The 14,344-nt window shown below is 41.7% G+C and overlaps 1 protein-coding gene across 3 annotated transcripts in view; it reads left to right on the top strand.

Annotated features, from left to right (window-relative positions):
* LOC124147337 (excitatory amino acid transporter 2-like) overlaps nucleotides 1-14,344 on the top strand; it is a 94,897-nt gene that overhangs the window by 28,486 nt on the left and 52,067 nt on the right. Inside the window, exon 1 of one of the 3 annotated variants that reach the window (XM_046518017.2) lies at nucleotides 3,993-4,108. The exons of the other annotated variants lie outside the window; for them this stretch is intronic. Coding sequence (XP_046373973.1) covers nucleotides 4,100-4,108 — 9 coding nt within the window. The 5' untranslated portion in view covers nucleotides 3,993-4,099. Of the gene's footprint in view, nucleotides 1-3,992; nucleotides 4,109-14,344 lie in introns of those variants that run through there. 3 annotated transcript variants of the gene reach the window in all.

The following is a 14,344-nucleotide window of genomic DNA, read 5'->3' as shown; positions in this document are numbered from 1 at the left end:
TGTCGTGTGGGTTCGAGAGCTTTATAGGACTCAAAAATACCACTATGCTTCCACAAGAAAGTAAAATGGCAAATGATCTTGATGTAACTGTAATCGTGGAGTTTGGCAAGGTTGACGGAATGCCCGTTTATAATTTCAAAATAAGTTGCTGATTTGGTAATCGAATACGCAGGGTTAGTTCACAATATTTTGATGATACGCACAAGTTTTATTTTTGTAGCGTATCTGTAATGTTCGTTGTGTATTTGATACGCTTGGATTATATTTTACTGTGTATTTCTGCATTTCTGATGCGTATTTCACGCAGATACACAGCTTATCTGGAGCTCTGGTCATCTACTGTATATTGTCAGGTATAGGCCACGTTTTGAGACCAAAATGTGCCCTGAACATTTTAACATACCATACCATACATACAATGCTCGTACAACAATTAGAAGAGAAGAGAATGTGTCAAGATGTAAACACGATTGATCTTTACACACAGGAATGTTTGTACTTGTGTTCAAGACCAATCAGTTTTTAGACCTGGGAAGATCCAGGTAGAAAACAGGTCTTCAGCACCCCATGCTTGTCATAAGAGGCAACTAACAGGATCGGGTGGTCAGGCTCGCTGACTTGGTTTGATGCAAGTCTTTGTATCCCAGTTGTGTGGATTGATGCTCATAATATCAATCACTGGATTGTCTGGTTCAGACTCAGCTATTTACAGACCGCCGTCATATAGCTGGAATATTGTTGAGTGCGACGTAAAACAACAAACAAACACACAGACAGATAGTCAGAATGTAAAATCCTCCATCATTGATGCAGGTAACTCATAATATATCTGTGTATATAGGTGGAAATCATTTTGGGTGAGTGCAGTGAGTGTGTGGGTTGTGTTGTTATGAGCAATATTTCAGTTTTACCATGACATGTCAGCCTGATGTGGAAGTAAAGTCCACATGGATTCAGAAATACAACTTTTGTGAAATCCTTGAGCAAACTGAAAATCACGATGATTCTGAGATTCGAACCCATGATCCTAGGCTTGGAGCATGCCACAGGGATGCAACTCTGCACAGTGAATTGTGGCACCTTGGATGAAGGGCCCTCGGTGTCCCCCATGTCCCCCGGAAATCATTTTGGCTTGAAGGGACCTGAGAGACAGGTGAGCTAGTTGATTGTCATCAAGTGGCGGTGGGTAGCCTAGTGGTTAAAGCATTGGCTCGTCACAGTGAAGGCCCAGTTCGATTTCCATTTCCACGTCCCCTGACGTGATATTGCAGAATATAGCTAAAAGCGGTGTAAAACCACACTCACTCACTCTCACTCACTCACTCACTCACTCACTCACTCACTCACTCACTCACTCACTCACTCACTCACTCACTCACTCACTCACTCACTCACTCACTCACTCACTCACTCACTCACCCACTCACTCACTCACTCACTCACTCACTGTATTGTTCAAACACACACCACAGTTGAAACCATATTTCTTATGTATTGATAATGTTAGTTCCAATAAGCTTGTCATGTAGAATCTTGATGTATTGACAGTACCTAGCATAGATAAACAATAAAGTTCTAATTTACACAAAGCAGTTTATGCCATTTTTTTTTTTTTATTTATGATAAAATCTTAAGTTAACGATTGTTTTTTTAGCTGTTTTATGCTAAATAGTAAATATACCCCCGGCGTTATCAGGTTTTTTTGTGACTGAATTTGTAACTGTGACAGTGGACGCACTAATAAAGTCAAGTTGGTACTTTTAATGCCAACAGCTTGTGTTGACAGGCTAGGGCATTTGAATTTTGCAAACATTGATCTGGAATTGTGATGATGGAATCATGATTTGACGACTTTTTTGTGAAACAGCCGAACTGATCTATCCCGACTCTTGTAGAGGTGTCAATGCTTTGTTTCACAGAAACAGCCGAAAGTGTGTGGGTTAAGGATATCTCACGGCTTCTAATTCTTAAAATAAGAAACTTATTCCATGGTTGAAATTTGCGTAAAGTAAATTGAGCGTGTAGAAGTTGGAAGGATTATGCAGGAACTGACATCATGGCTTGCGACCATTGTGTCTCTGTCTACCTCAGTAAGTACCATGCTTTTTAAAATTAGGCACACTTTGCGGTTTGTTTGTTTTTTGTTTGACACATTCAGCAGGCTGACTAGTCTGCTCTTACAACTGCTATGGACAAGTCTAACCTGGAATATTTTAGGAAGAGACATTGCATGTCACAGGGCCCTGATAATCTCGATTTTGCTGGTGTCGTCAAAAGTTAAGGTTTTCCTGACCCAGACTAGATTGTTTATTTATACTACAAGAACACTCAATTCTTTCATATTACTGTAGTTTATCTATCATGGCATGAAAGATTTGGTTGTTTTAAAACTTCTTTTACGTAGTAGTGCCATATATAATTTACTTGCTGTTGTATTTACTGTAGTCCTGTATGACTGTATAATTTTTACTAAAAGCCTAGGCAAGTCTATATCAAACTAGGCCAAGTCTAATTTCCTTGATTCCACATGAAAACAACAGAGGAGCAAAGGTTCAAAGAAAAACTAATATGATTATTTTAAAGAAATGTTTTCATTGACTAAGTGTTAGTCTATGTTTACAGGTGCTGACTGTACTTGAACAGTCACAATTAAAATGTATAGCATATATGGAGTGAGTAGGGTTCTATGCCTTTTTAGCAATATTTTGGTAATTTCAACCTATCTCCATGTTTTACAATCTATATAGTTACAGATGTGTTAAAGCCAGTGTTAGGGCTAATGATACTACTTACCATTCTTTTGAGTGTCCTTTGGGGGCTAAGACAAGGATGATTTTAAGTCCGCTATTGTTCACTCTTTTTGTAAATGAATTAGCAGTTGAAGTGAAGGCCTCCTGCAGGCCAGGTATCCAGTTCCACCCCGACATTGGTCAGTTGTTTTTATGGTTATTTATCTTGATTTCTGATACATTGTATGGCTACAAACATGCATCAATGCTTTAAAATATTTTTGTGATAATTACCATTTATATGTTAATTTAGATAAGACCAAGGTCATTGTTTTTAAGAATGGAGGAATTTTATCTAAGAAATGGGAGTATGATGGACAACTGCTTGTGTGTGTACCTTCTTAGGAATACTTAGGATTAATGTTTACTAAATCTCTATCATGGTCCAAAGACGTAAAAGATGACTCCTTGCAAGCCAAGAAGATTCTATATGGTGTTTTTAAATGTTTGTCATACTTAAACCATTACCATTTCATTTATTTTTGAAAATATTTGACGCCAATATGAGTACAATTTTTCTTAATGGGGCAGAAATATAGGGTGTAAATCGTGAATTATCCGAAGAAATTGATACTGTACATATGTTGGTCTGTAAGTGCTTCCGTAGTGTAAAATCTACAACTGAAAATCATGTTGTTAAAGGTGAATGTGGAAGATTCCCGTTATGGATTAAGCCTGTAAACGCGTTATAAAATATTGGTGTAAAAGTTTACATATGCCTGACTCAAAAGAAGATCCTATATTTTGTTACACATCTTGCCACATGACTTGACTTGACTTTATTTATTTATTTGTTTGTTTGTTTGTTTGTTTGTTTGTTTGTTTGTTTGTTTGTTTGTTTTTATTTATTTTAATGCAATGCAATGCCGCATGTAAAAACAGGATTTGTAAAAACAAAATTGTGTTTGGTGAATTCATCATCATTCATAATTGCTGGATAAGTCCATAATCATGTGATGGACATTGATTCCTTCAGCTACATCTATTAAAGTACCAACTAAATCAGTTCATATGCTTGAAAATACATCTGTCGACTAGGATTTGCATGCTGTTGTCACATGGCTCCCTACACTGTCAGTCACGTGGAAAAACAATATTTCCCTACTGGCATCCTTTTAAGCTGTTGTGCTGCTGACAAGTGCGTGTAATTGAGAACACGAATGTGTACATCAGTATGAACACATCTTGCCACATGTTTGCTGCGTCCTGCACGTGAAGCAGATGCTGTAGCCGTGCAGCGTTGTCACAGTGCTCCTTCACTACTGCGTTCTGCTACTTCACAAGGAGAAAACTCAGGCGGTTGTTTCAACATGACCATGGTAAGGTTGTTTAGTTAAAAACTCAAGCATTTTGATATCTCAGACTATATGGAGTTTGCACATCCCCCTTTATCAGGCTTGAATTGGTTTTATTTGTGTGTATTCCCCAGGGCCCTGTTCCGAGTTTACATGATCACACCACCACTTTTCTAAGATTTGTTTACTTGCCTTGTGTTTCAATGCCATACTCAGCAATATTACAGCTTTATAATAGTGACCTGTAAATAATCAAATCTGGACTACACAATCCAGTGACTGATATTTGTAGAAATGACCTACTTCATTGGGTACGGTGACTAGGTCACGGAGTCGGACCACCTGATCGATCCATAAAGTTGGCTCTTAAAATTCAGGGGACAAATTCTAACCTGGATTTATTTATGAAGAGGTATTAGCAGTGTCAGTGAACAAGTGATCACCTTGTAGAAATTGCACCAGAGTATTTGCAGGCGTGAACCATTTGGCTCTGAGGAGAAAATAGTGTCTTGAGTCCTCCGTCAGCAAATGTGGTGGAGAGGCCTTGTGGTTGCAGCTAGGGCTGCAACGATACAGGAAGGTCACGATACGATACGCATCTGGATATTCTGGTCACTCACTCACGCACGCACGCACGCACGCACTCACTCACTCACTCACTCACTCACTCACTCATGCACTCACTCACCGACCCACCCACGCACGCACGTACGCCTGCACGCACGCACGCACTCTCACTCACTCACTCACTCACTCACTCACTCACTCACTCACTCACTCACTCACTCACTCACATAACCCATGCAGTCACTAATGATTGCACCAGATCGTGAATTCCTGAACTACTGGAGACATCTTGTAAACTTCACATCTCCACATCCCGTTCTACCCTTTTAGGTCCAGGATCCAAACTTCCCATTAGTCAGGGCTTAAATTAGATTATTTCTGTGTAAATTCTCAGGGAACGTTTTTAGTTAATAGCAAGGAACTATGAAGAGAAAGTGAACATGTCATGCCTTAGATTGTGTAAACAGTCTTCAGGTGATACCTTTCTGTGTCAGGAATATATCAGCATCAGAAATGAACATGTATTTATTTTTTTCAGACGATGATTATATGTTTGCCGATTTCTGGAATTTGATATCACATCTTCATGAATACAATGAAAACTTAACCCTCTTGGTGCCAAGGACCATATATGGTGCCTCACTTTTCTTACCCCGTTAGTGCCATGGGCAAGATGAAAATTATACCCATCATCAACCCAATCATCTCAGCTTGAACAGACATGATTTACAATTTCGGTTGTATTTCTGCATTGTACTATATACTGCTCCACTCTAGATAGGGATGCTTTACTTTCCATGATATAAAGAAATTTCACAATATGTCAAATGTATATTTAGATATACCTGACATTTCTGGTTATCCCTTTGAAAAGTTGAGTAGTATATACTTTAGGGATGTGCGGTTTTATCGGTATACCGGTATATTGCAATACAAATTCATCACGATACGTATCGCGATACGTTTTTGGTGTATCGGTTTTTCCCTCATTATTCAAACTGTGACTGACATGTATATGCCATGATGTATAGTCTTACCTTATTAAATCAAACGAAGACAAAACAAATGCTTCATACTCTTATTTGATTGTAGATAAAAATAATAGTACAATTTTTTTAAATTGGTTCATAATTTTGACCAAATTGTTAACATTGCAGCTTTCATATTAATATTTGTCAAAGGGATATGAAAAAAAGCTTTTCTCTTGGTAGAAATTATTTCCCAATATATTGCAATATATCGCAATACACTTTTTGGTCCAATTCCCGACCCTAATATATTTCCATTTGATTACTGGTATCTCATTACCAGGTTCATCCGGGATGGTTGTTGACAGTCTCTGTACAGTAGTCCTGTATAATGGTTCCCTTCTTGTATACAACTGATCAATACAGTATTTCTAATCTTAATCCTCTCAGGCCTCGCATTTTTAATGCATTTCTTCTTTTTCTTCCATCTTTGTGTGGAAATGTCCTGGACCGAGAACAGTTTCCAGCTTAAAAAAAGCAATCCACCCCACACCTCGTTTTTATCCCATTATCAATGGCTGTGATGTACGAGATGTCTTGGGGTGGTTTGTTGGGTTTTTTGAGCTGGAAATTCTGTTACTGGATGTTTCCATACCATGATCAAAGAATAAGAAGAAATGGATATTGTGAGATAGGATAACGGTATATATGAATATTCAATTTATTGTAAAATTTACAATTTTTTATACTGGGCCCGTCCCGTATACTGAAATAAATATAGTTGAAAGCCGAACCTCAGATGAGTCAGATATGAATTACAAATGAGATATTTTAACTCTTTGATCACATTTAACACATTTGATCCAGAAACTAGAATCACCCAACCGGAATAGATTTGTAATAAAATTATTCATAGAACTCTTGCTAAAAAATTGTTTGATCCGGTTTAAACAAAAATATCTCTTAAAAAAACATGGCAAGTCTAATTTTTTTGAGAGATTCTCCATTCGATTGTGTGTTAGAATTAATTTAACAAAACAAATATATTCATTCCTGACACTAAATTGCAGTCTAAACCTTGGCTAAGTCAGCCCGACTGATACAGGCACCTTGAGAGCCTAAGACAATGACAGAGAAATATGTTAATGCCAGGTGTGGAATGTGTTGTAAGATATGGGGACACCTGAATGCCTGTCTCTACCTTGGTCTTGAGAGGAGATAAAAGGCTGAGGTTATCACATTAATTACCCTAAATACAAAATATACTCTCGCGCAACACATCCATCACTGGGGACAATTTCTTTCATCCTCAGAATTTGTTGTGGTCAACAACATTGATGTCAAGTACTTGTCCATGAAACATATTATCAGCTACTATGAAAATAGACTTCCGTTTGTGTGTGTCATGTTTTTTCCTTTACAGGAAATGACAACTTAGATTAATCTGAAGCTCCAATCACTAAAGATTCTGAGCTTGAGAAAGAACTGTTTGAAAACGGGTATTGGTATTTGTCCTTTAATATGTGACCACCTCCGTGGCCAAGTGGTAGAGTGTCCACCCGGTGAGCGAAAGGTACTGTGTCTGAGTCGGGTATTCAATTGTGGTATAATGGTATCTCAGTGGGCTAGCACTAATCGACATTAGTCCGGACTAGTACAAGGGACAAGCAGACACACACACACACACACACACACACACACACACACACACACACACACACACACACACACACACATACACACACTCTTGGACTCAACGTTTAACCACATTTCACCTCACCTCACCTCACCTCACCTCACCTCACCTATAATAGATCAATATCATTATTTGATTTCGTGGAATGGTAGCTAAATTTGTGAGTATGAATAATTAAGAATCCCATCAAAGGGCATTGAAAGTCAAAGGCCATATGACATACCTTTAGTGTCCAGACAAGAACTGTAAATCTGGAAATTAATGCAAGCGTGAATTAAATGCAAGTGGTCTTTGCTCACATTGATTAAACATCACATATATATCTAAAAAAGACTATCAACAATAAGACGGCCTCACTTCGCATTTTTGGATAGCAGAAATACCAACTTGGACATAAAATTAAACAACTATATATTTCACATCACTGTTTATTGAGCAGCACTTGTAACAAGTATATAACAGAGTCATTCAAACACTAGAAACTACATAATGGATTTACAGTGTTAATTTGCTGAGGCATGTGAAGGTCCTGCAATACAAGTACAAGCCCACACTGTCCCCATCATGGCCCTGCAATACAAGTACAAGCCTGCACTGTCCCCATCATGGCCCTGCAATACAAGTACAAGCCCGCACTGTCCCCATCATGGCCCTGCAATACAAGTACAAGCCCACACTGTCCCCATCATGGCCCTGCAATACCAGCACAAGCCCGCACTGTCCCCATCATGGCCCTGCAATACCAGCACAAGCCCACACTGTCCCCATCATGGCCCTGCAATACAAGTACAAGCCCACACTGTCCCCATCATGGCCCTGCAATACAAGTACAAGCCCACACTGTCCCCATCATGGCCTTGCAATACAAGTACAAACCCGCACTGTCCCCATCATGGCCCTGCAATACAAGTACAAGCCCACACTGTCCCCATCATGGCCCTGCAATACCAGCACAAGCCCACACTGTCCCCATCATGGCCCTGCAATACAAGTACAAACCCACACTGTCCCCATCATGGTCCTGCAATACAAGTACAAGCCCACACTGTCCCCATCATGGCCCTGCAATACAAGTACAAGCCCACACTGTCCCCATTATGGCCCTGCAATACAAGTACAAGCCCGCACTGCCCCCATCATGGCCCTGCAATACAAGTACAAGCCCACACTGTCCCCATCATGGCCCTGCAATACAAGTACAAGCCCGCACTGTCCCCATCATGGCCCTGCAATACAAGTACAAGCCCACACTGCCCCCATCATGGCCCTGCAATACAAGTACAAGCCCACACTGTCCCCATCATGGCCCTGCAATACAAGTACAAGCCCACACTGTCCCCATCATGGCCCTGCAATACAAGTACAAGCCCACACTGTCCCCCATCATGGCCCTGCAATACAAGTACAAACCCGCAGTGTCCCCATCATGGCCCTGCAATACAAGTACAATCCCACACTGTCCCCATCATGGCCCTGCAATACAAGTACAAGCCCACACTGTCCCCATCATGGCCCTGCAATACAAGTACAAACCCGCATTGTCCCCATCATGGCCCTGCAATACCAGCACAAGCCCACACTGCCCCCATCATGGCCCTGCAATACCAGCACAAGCCCACACTGCCCCCATCATGGCCCTGCAATACCAGCACAAGCCCACACTGCCCCCATCATGGCCCTGCAATACCAGCACAAGCCCACACTGCCCCCATCATGGCCCTGCAATACCAGCACAAGCCCACACTGCCCCCATCATGGCCCTGCAATACAAGTACAAGCCCACACTGTCCCCATCATTTCCCTGCAATACAAGTACAAGCCCACACTGTCCCCATCATGGCCCTGCAATACAAGTACAAACCCGCACTGTCCCCATCATGGCCCTGCAATACAAGTACAAGCCCACACTGTCCCCATCATGGCCCTGCAATACAAGTACAAGCCCACACTGTCCCCATCATGGCCCTTCAATACAAGTACAAACCCGCACTGTCCCCATCATGGCCCTGCAATACAAGTACAACCCCGCACTGCCCCCATCATGGCCCTGCAATACAAGTACAAACCCGCAGTGTCCCCATCATGGCCCTGCAATACAAGTACAAGCCCACACTGTCCCCATCATGGCCCTGCAATACAAGTACAAGCCCACACTGTCCCCATCATGGCCCTGCAATACAAGTACAAGCCCACACTGTCCCCATCATGGCCCTGCAATACAAGTACAAGCCCACACTGTCCCCATCATGGCCCTGCAATACAAGTACAAGCCCACACTGTCCCCATCATGGCCCTGCAATACAAGTACAAGCCCACACTGTCCCCATCATGGGCCTGCAATACAAGTACAAACCCGCACTGCCCCCATCATGGCCCTGCAATACAAGTACAAGCCCACACTGTCCCCATCATGGCCCTGCAATACAAGTACAAGCCCACACTGTCCCCATCATGGCCCTGCAATACAAGTACAAGCCCACACTGTCCCCATCATGGCCCTGCAATACAAGTACAAGCCCACACTGTCCCCATCATGGCCCTGCAATACAAGTTCAAACCCGCACTGTCCCCATCATGGCCCTGCAATACAAGTACAAGCCCGCACTGTCCCCATCATGGCCCTGCAATACAAGTACAAGCCCGCACTGCCCCCATCATGGCCCTGCAATACAAGTACAAGCCCACACTGCCCCCATCATGGCCCTGCAATACAAGTACAAGCCCACACTGTCCCCATCATTGCCCTGCAATACAAGTACAAGCCCACACTGCCCCCATCATGGTCCTGCAATACCAGCACAAGCCCACACTGTCCCCATCATGGCCCTGCAATACAAGTACAAGCCCACACTGTCCCCATCATGGCCCTGCAATACAAGTACAAGCCCACACTGTCCCCATCATGGCCCTGCAATACCAGCACAAGCCCACACTGTCCCCATCATGGCCCTGCAATACAAGTACAAACCCGCACTGCCCCCATCATGGCCCTGCAATACAAGTACAAGCCCACACTGTCCCCATCATGGCCCTGCAATACAAGTACAAACCCGCACTGCCCCCATCATGGCCCTGCAATACAAGTACAAGCCCACACTGTCCCCATCATGGCCCTGCAATACAAGTACAAACCCGCACTGCCCCCATCATGGCCCTGCAATACAAGTACAAACCCGCACTGCCCCCATCATGGCCCTGCAATACAAGTACAAACCCGCACTGCCCCCATCAACACCTTCCTTAAATACCTGGTTCTCCACACAGATGAGTAGGGGGAACCTGCTACAGTTATGTGGTCAGTTGATCCCTTTGAAAGGTAATGATAGATATTAGGACCTAGATAATTATGTGACTAGCAAATGTGTCATCAGCTTGGGGTGCTTCCACTCCAGTAGCTACATCATGTTATTACCATTCTAGGATGCCCTCCAAGGATGTCTTTTGTTTTGTTTTGTTTGATGTTTAACGCCACACTCAGCAATATTCCAGCTATAAACTTAAAAATCACTCGGGTTGGTTTGTTGTTTAATGCCGCACTCAGCTATATTCCAGCTATATGACGGCGGTCTGTAAATAATCGAGTCTGGACCAGACAATCCAGTGATTGATATCATGAGCATCGATCTACGCAATTGGGATCAATGACATGCATCAAACAAGTCAGCAAGCCTGACCACCCAATCCTGTTAGTCGCCTTTTACGACAAGCATAGTCACCTTTTAAGGCAAGCATGGGTTGCTTAAGACCTATTAATCACTCTGTTTTCAATTATGTGAATCCCTGTTACTATGGTGATGCAGTAGGCCATGTTACCAGAATGAGTGAGTGAGTGGTTTAACATCGCTGTTAGCACTATTCAAACAATATCATGGCGGGGGATACCAGAAATGGTGGGATGAGGTGAAATGCGGTTTAAACTCGCGTACAAGATTATTGCACTTATATAGCGACAGGCATGGACGTGTGTGTGTGCGTTGTTGCTTGTACTAGTCCGAATGGATGCTGATTTATAGTGCTAGCCCACTGTAATACCATGCTAGAGTTAAACATGAATACCCCACTCAGACACAGTATACTGACTCCGAGCTGACCAATCCTTGTCTTAGTCCCTTAATGTCGAGCAAGTGCAGGTATATCACCATACAGGCTTACGTTACAGTGATATACAAGCACTTAATCCAAGTTCCACTTAATCGCCATACAAGCACTTAATCCAAGTGCCGCTTCATCCCTAAACTTGGCTTACATTACAGTGATATACAAGCACTTAATCCAAGTGCAGCTTAATCCCTAAACTTGGCTTGCATTACAGTTTTGAAATCTGTCTTAATACGGGATGTTCTTTGCATTAAATATCTTATCTCATCTTATCACCAGTGTGTTGTGCGGAAAGAGAATTATATAAAGACATTAAGGTCACGTGGTCCTTTCAGCCCTCCAGTTATATAGTGGATAGATTCCTTTAAGCAGACCCAGCGTGATATACGGTAATTGAAATGGGGGTTCAACATTAAATCCATGTGTACTCACATGTCACTGGGTGTAGTGACACACAAGTACTATCAGCAAGTCAGCTACTGTAAAACAAGGTGTAATGTTTGTCCCACAATAACAATGGTATAGGTATCTAATTGTGGTGTACTTGTTCTCCATGAAAAGAACAGTTTGCCTTCTGTCAGTACTCTGCTGGTAGTCGACAAGCTTTAATGGACACCACATTTGATTGTTTCTTTCACTTGTGGTTGTATAGAAATACACAGCTTGGGGTAACAGACTCACAAGTATCAAGCTACAAGGGGAGCTCTATAGCTGCTGAAGCATTCCTGCCTATCACTCCTTATCCACAGACTAGAGGGGTATGGTGAACAGCCAGCCAGCGAAAACAACTCGCTTTGTTGACTCTGATCTTTAGTGTTGATTTTTATCATAGATTCATAATACTGTCATTAAATTTGCCAATCTGCTTGAGAAAATGCTACATTTTTTGTTAACTCTTAAATATTGGCAACTTTTGGATTGACACAATGACAGTAAAAGCAGCTTTAATGGTATTTTGTACATTGTATTTTATAGCTGTGTTTGAATACATGACTTGATGTCTCTTCCCAAGTACTTTGGGTCTCATTTTCTCAGGTAAAGCCTCCATGATAAATGGAGAATCTCTCCCGAGTGTCTTTTGATATCAAAACGAGTTGATAAAAGTGGAAAACTCCAAGGCTTGCTGAGGAGATTTTCCACTTTTATCAACGAGTGTTGATATATTTGATATCAAAAGATATGAGGGTGAGATTTAATTTATCATCCAACATCATTCTTCCACCTTTTTCAGTGTGTAGACAGTAATAAGCAGTGCCTTAATTGTAAAAAGTACTGCTAACAGCTTCAGTAGCAGAGCCATTAGTGATGTCATTTGATTGTGACATCATGGTAACCAATGACGTCACAATGCTTTGCAGACCATTGTGACGCAATTTCATTGCAGCGATATCTACAATGTAGATATCACTTGATCTCACCCAAGCATTATCTCCTGTGGGAGCCAGTTTTGAATGATAAAAAGTCTTATGCATTAGGTTTTTCACAGTTTATTCTATTTATTGCCACTGATGTATACTTGCGAAAATACCATACATGTTGGTTAATATCTGAAGAATTACTCATATTCAAGAAATTTTAGATTGGTGGGATCCGCAAACAAACATTCTGGTATATTGTGTGAACCACTGCTCATGAACGCATCACATGTGACGTCATAGTCCCATAACTCAAGATGCACCATTTGTCTCGGGCAAGATTAGAGTGTAAAGTTTGGAAATCTCGTGCAGCATATCATGATAAGAATAAAGACACTCTGTGGGAACACTTGATTGATTGTTAGTTTTGTCATTAAGTGGTACACATGGGAACATCTCTTCGTAACGTTCATACTTCTCTATATGTTTCTATGGTTCACATTTCTTCTGGCGGTGAGCGTATTTGAGTGCAACTCAAGGTGATCTGTAATACCAGCGATGGTCCATTTGTTTCATAGTTTAGGCTTTGGGGTAGCCTACTGATTATATCTTTTGCTCATCAAGCCACAGGCTTGAGTTCTACTCCTCACGTTGGTGAGGTTGTGAAGAGAAATGGTCACATTCAGGATTATTGCATTTAAATAGCGACGTGCATGCATATGTGTATATGCCGGTTTTCTAGTGCTGGCCCACTGAGATACCATACGACAGTTTTAACATGAATACCCCACTAAGACACAGTGTACTGACTCCAAGCCAACATGTCCTTGTTTGCTGAGCACCAGGCAGAGTAACAACAAGTACCATCATAGATTGTCTTTTGGTATGTCAGTTAATTACATTAGCATTACAGTAAGGGCTGGGCGGAAGGGAAATAATATTGCTCAGGGGCTGTGAGACAGACTAACAAGACCAGTGCCACCTCAAGTTTTTAAGAGATTAATGGTGTAAGATACATTCCTAATTGTGGCCATTTTTTTATAAAATGTTGAAACCAGACCATTCAATTTGTGAACTTTTCAACTTTTATTTATTTGTTTATTTGTTTGTTGTTTAACGCCGCGCTCAGCTATATTCCAGCTATATGACTGTGTCATGACTATATGTCTGTAAATAGTCAAGTCTGGACCAGACAATCCAGTGATTGACATCGTAAGCATCGATCCACGCAATTGGGATACAATTACATGCATCAACCAAGTCAGCGAGCCTGACCACCTGATCCTGTTAGTCGCCTTTTACAGCAAGCATGGGATACTGAAGACCAATTCTACCCCAGAGTTTCACGGGTCTTTTCAACTATAAGGTTGAGCGATAAAGGTTTGGCACCGACTTTTAGCAATATTGGGCTTCATACATAGTACCCATGTGAGGAATCCAACCCAGCTTGTCTGCACGAGCGGTTGTTTTAACCACTAGGCTGCCCCATTGCCGCAGACATTTTATAAGCCAGTGCAACTCAACTGTGGTAACTGTTTGAACAATTTACTATAAATAATCCAAAATAGATATTGTG

This window comes from Haliotis rufescens, unplaced genomic scaffold (genome assembly GCF_023055435.1).
Source record: "Haliotis rufescens isolate VD_foot unplaced genomic scaffold, xgHalRufe1.0.p SCAF_26, whole genome shotgun sequence".
Classification (NCBI taxonomy): Eukaryota; Metazoa; Mollusca; class Gastropoda; order Lepetellida; family Haliotidae; genus Haliotis; species Haliotis rufescens.
Note: the sequence above shows the minus strand (reverse complement) of the source record. Positions and strands in the feature narration are given on the sequence as shown.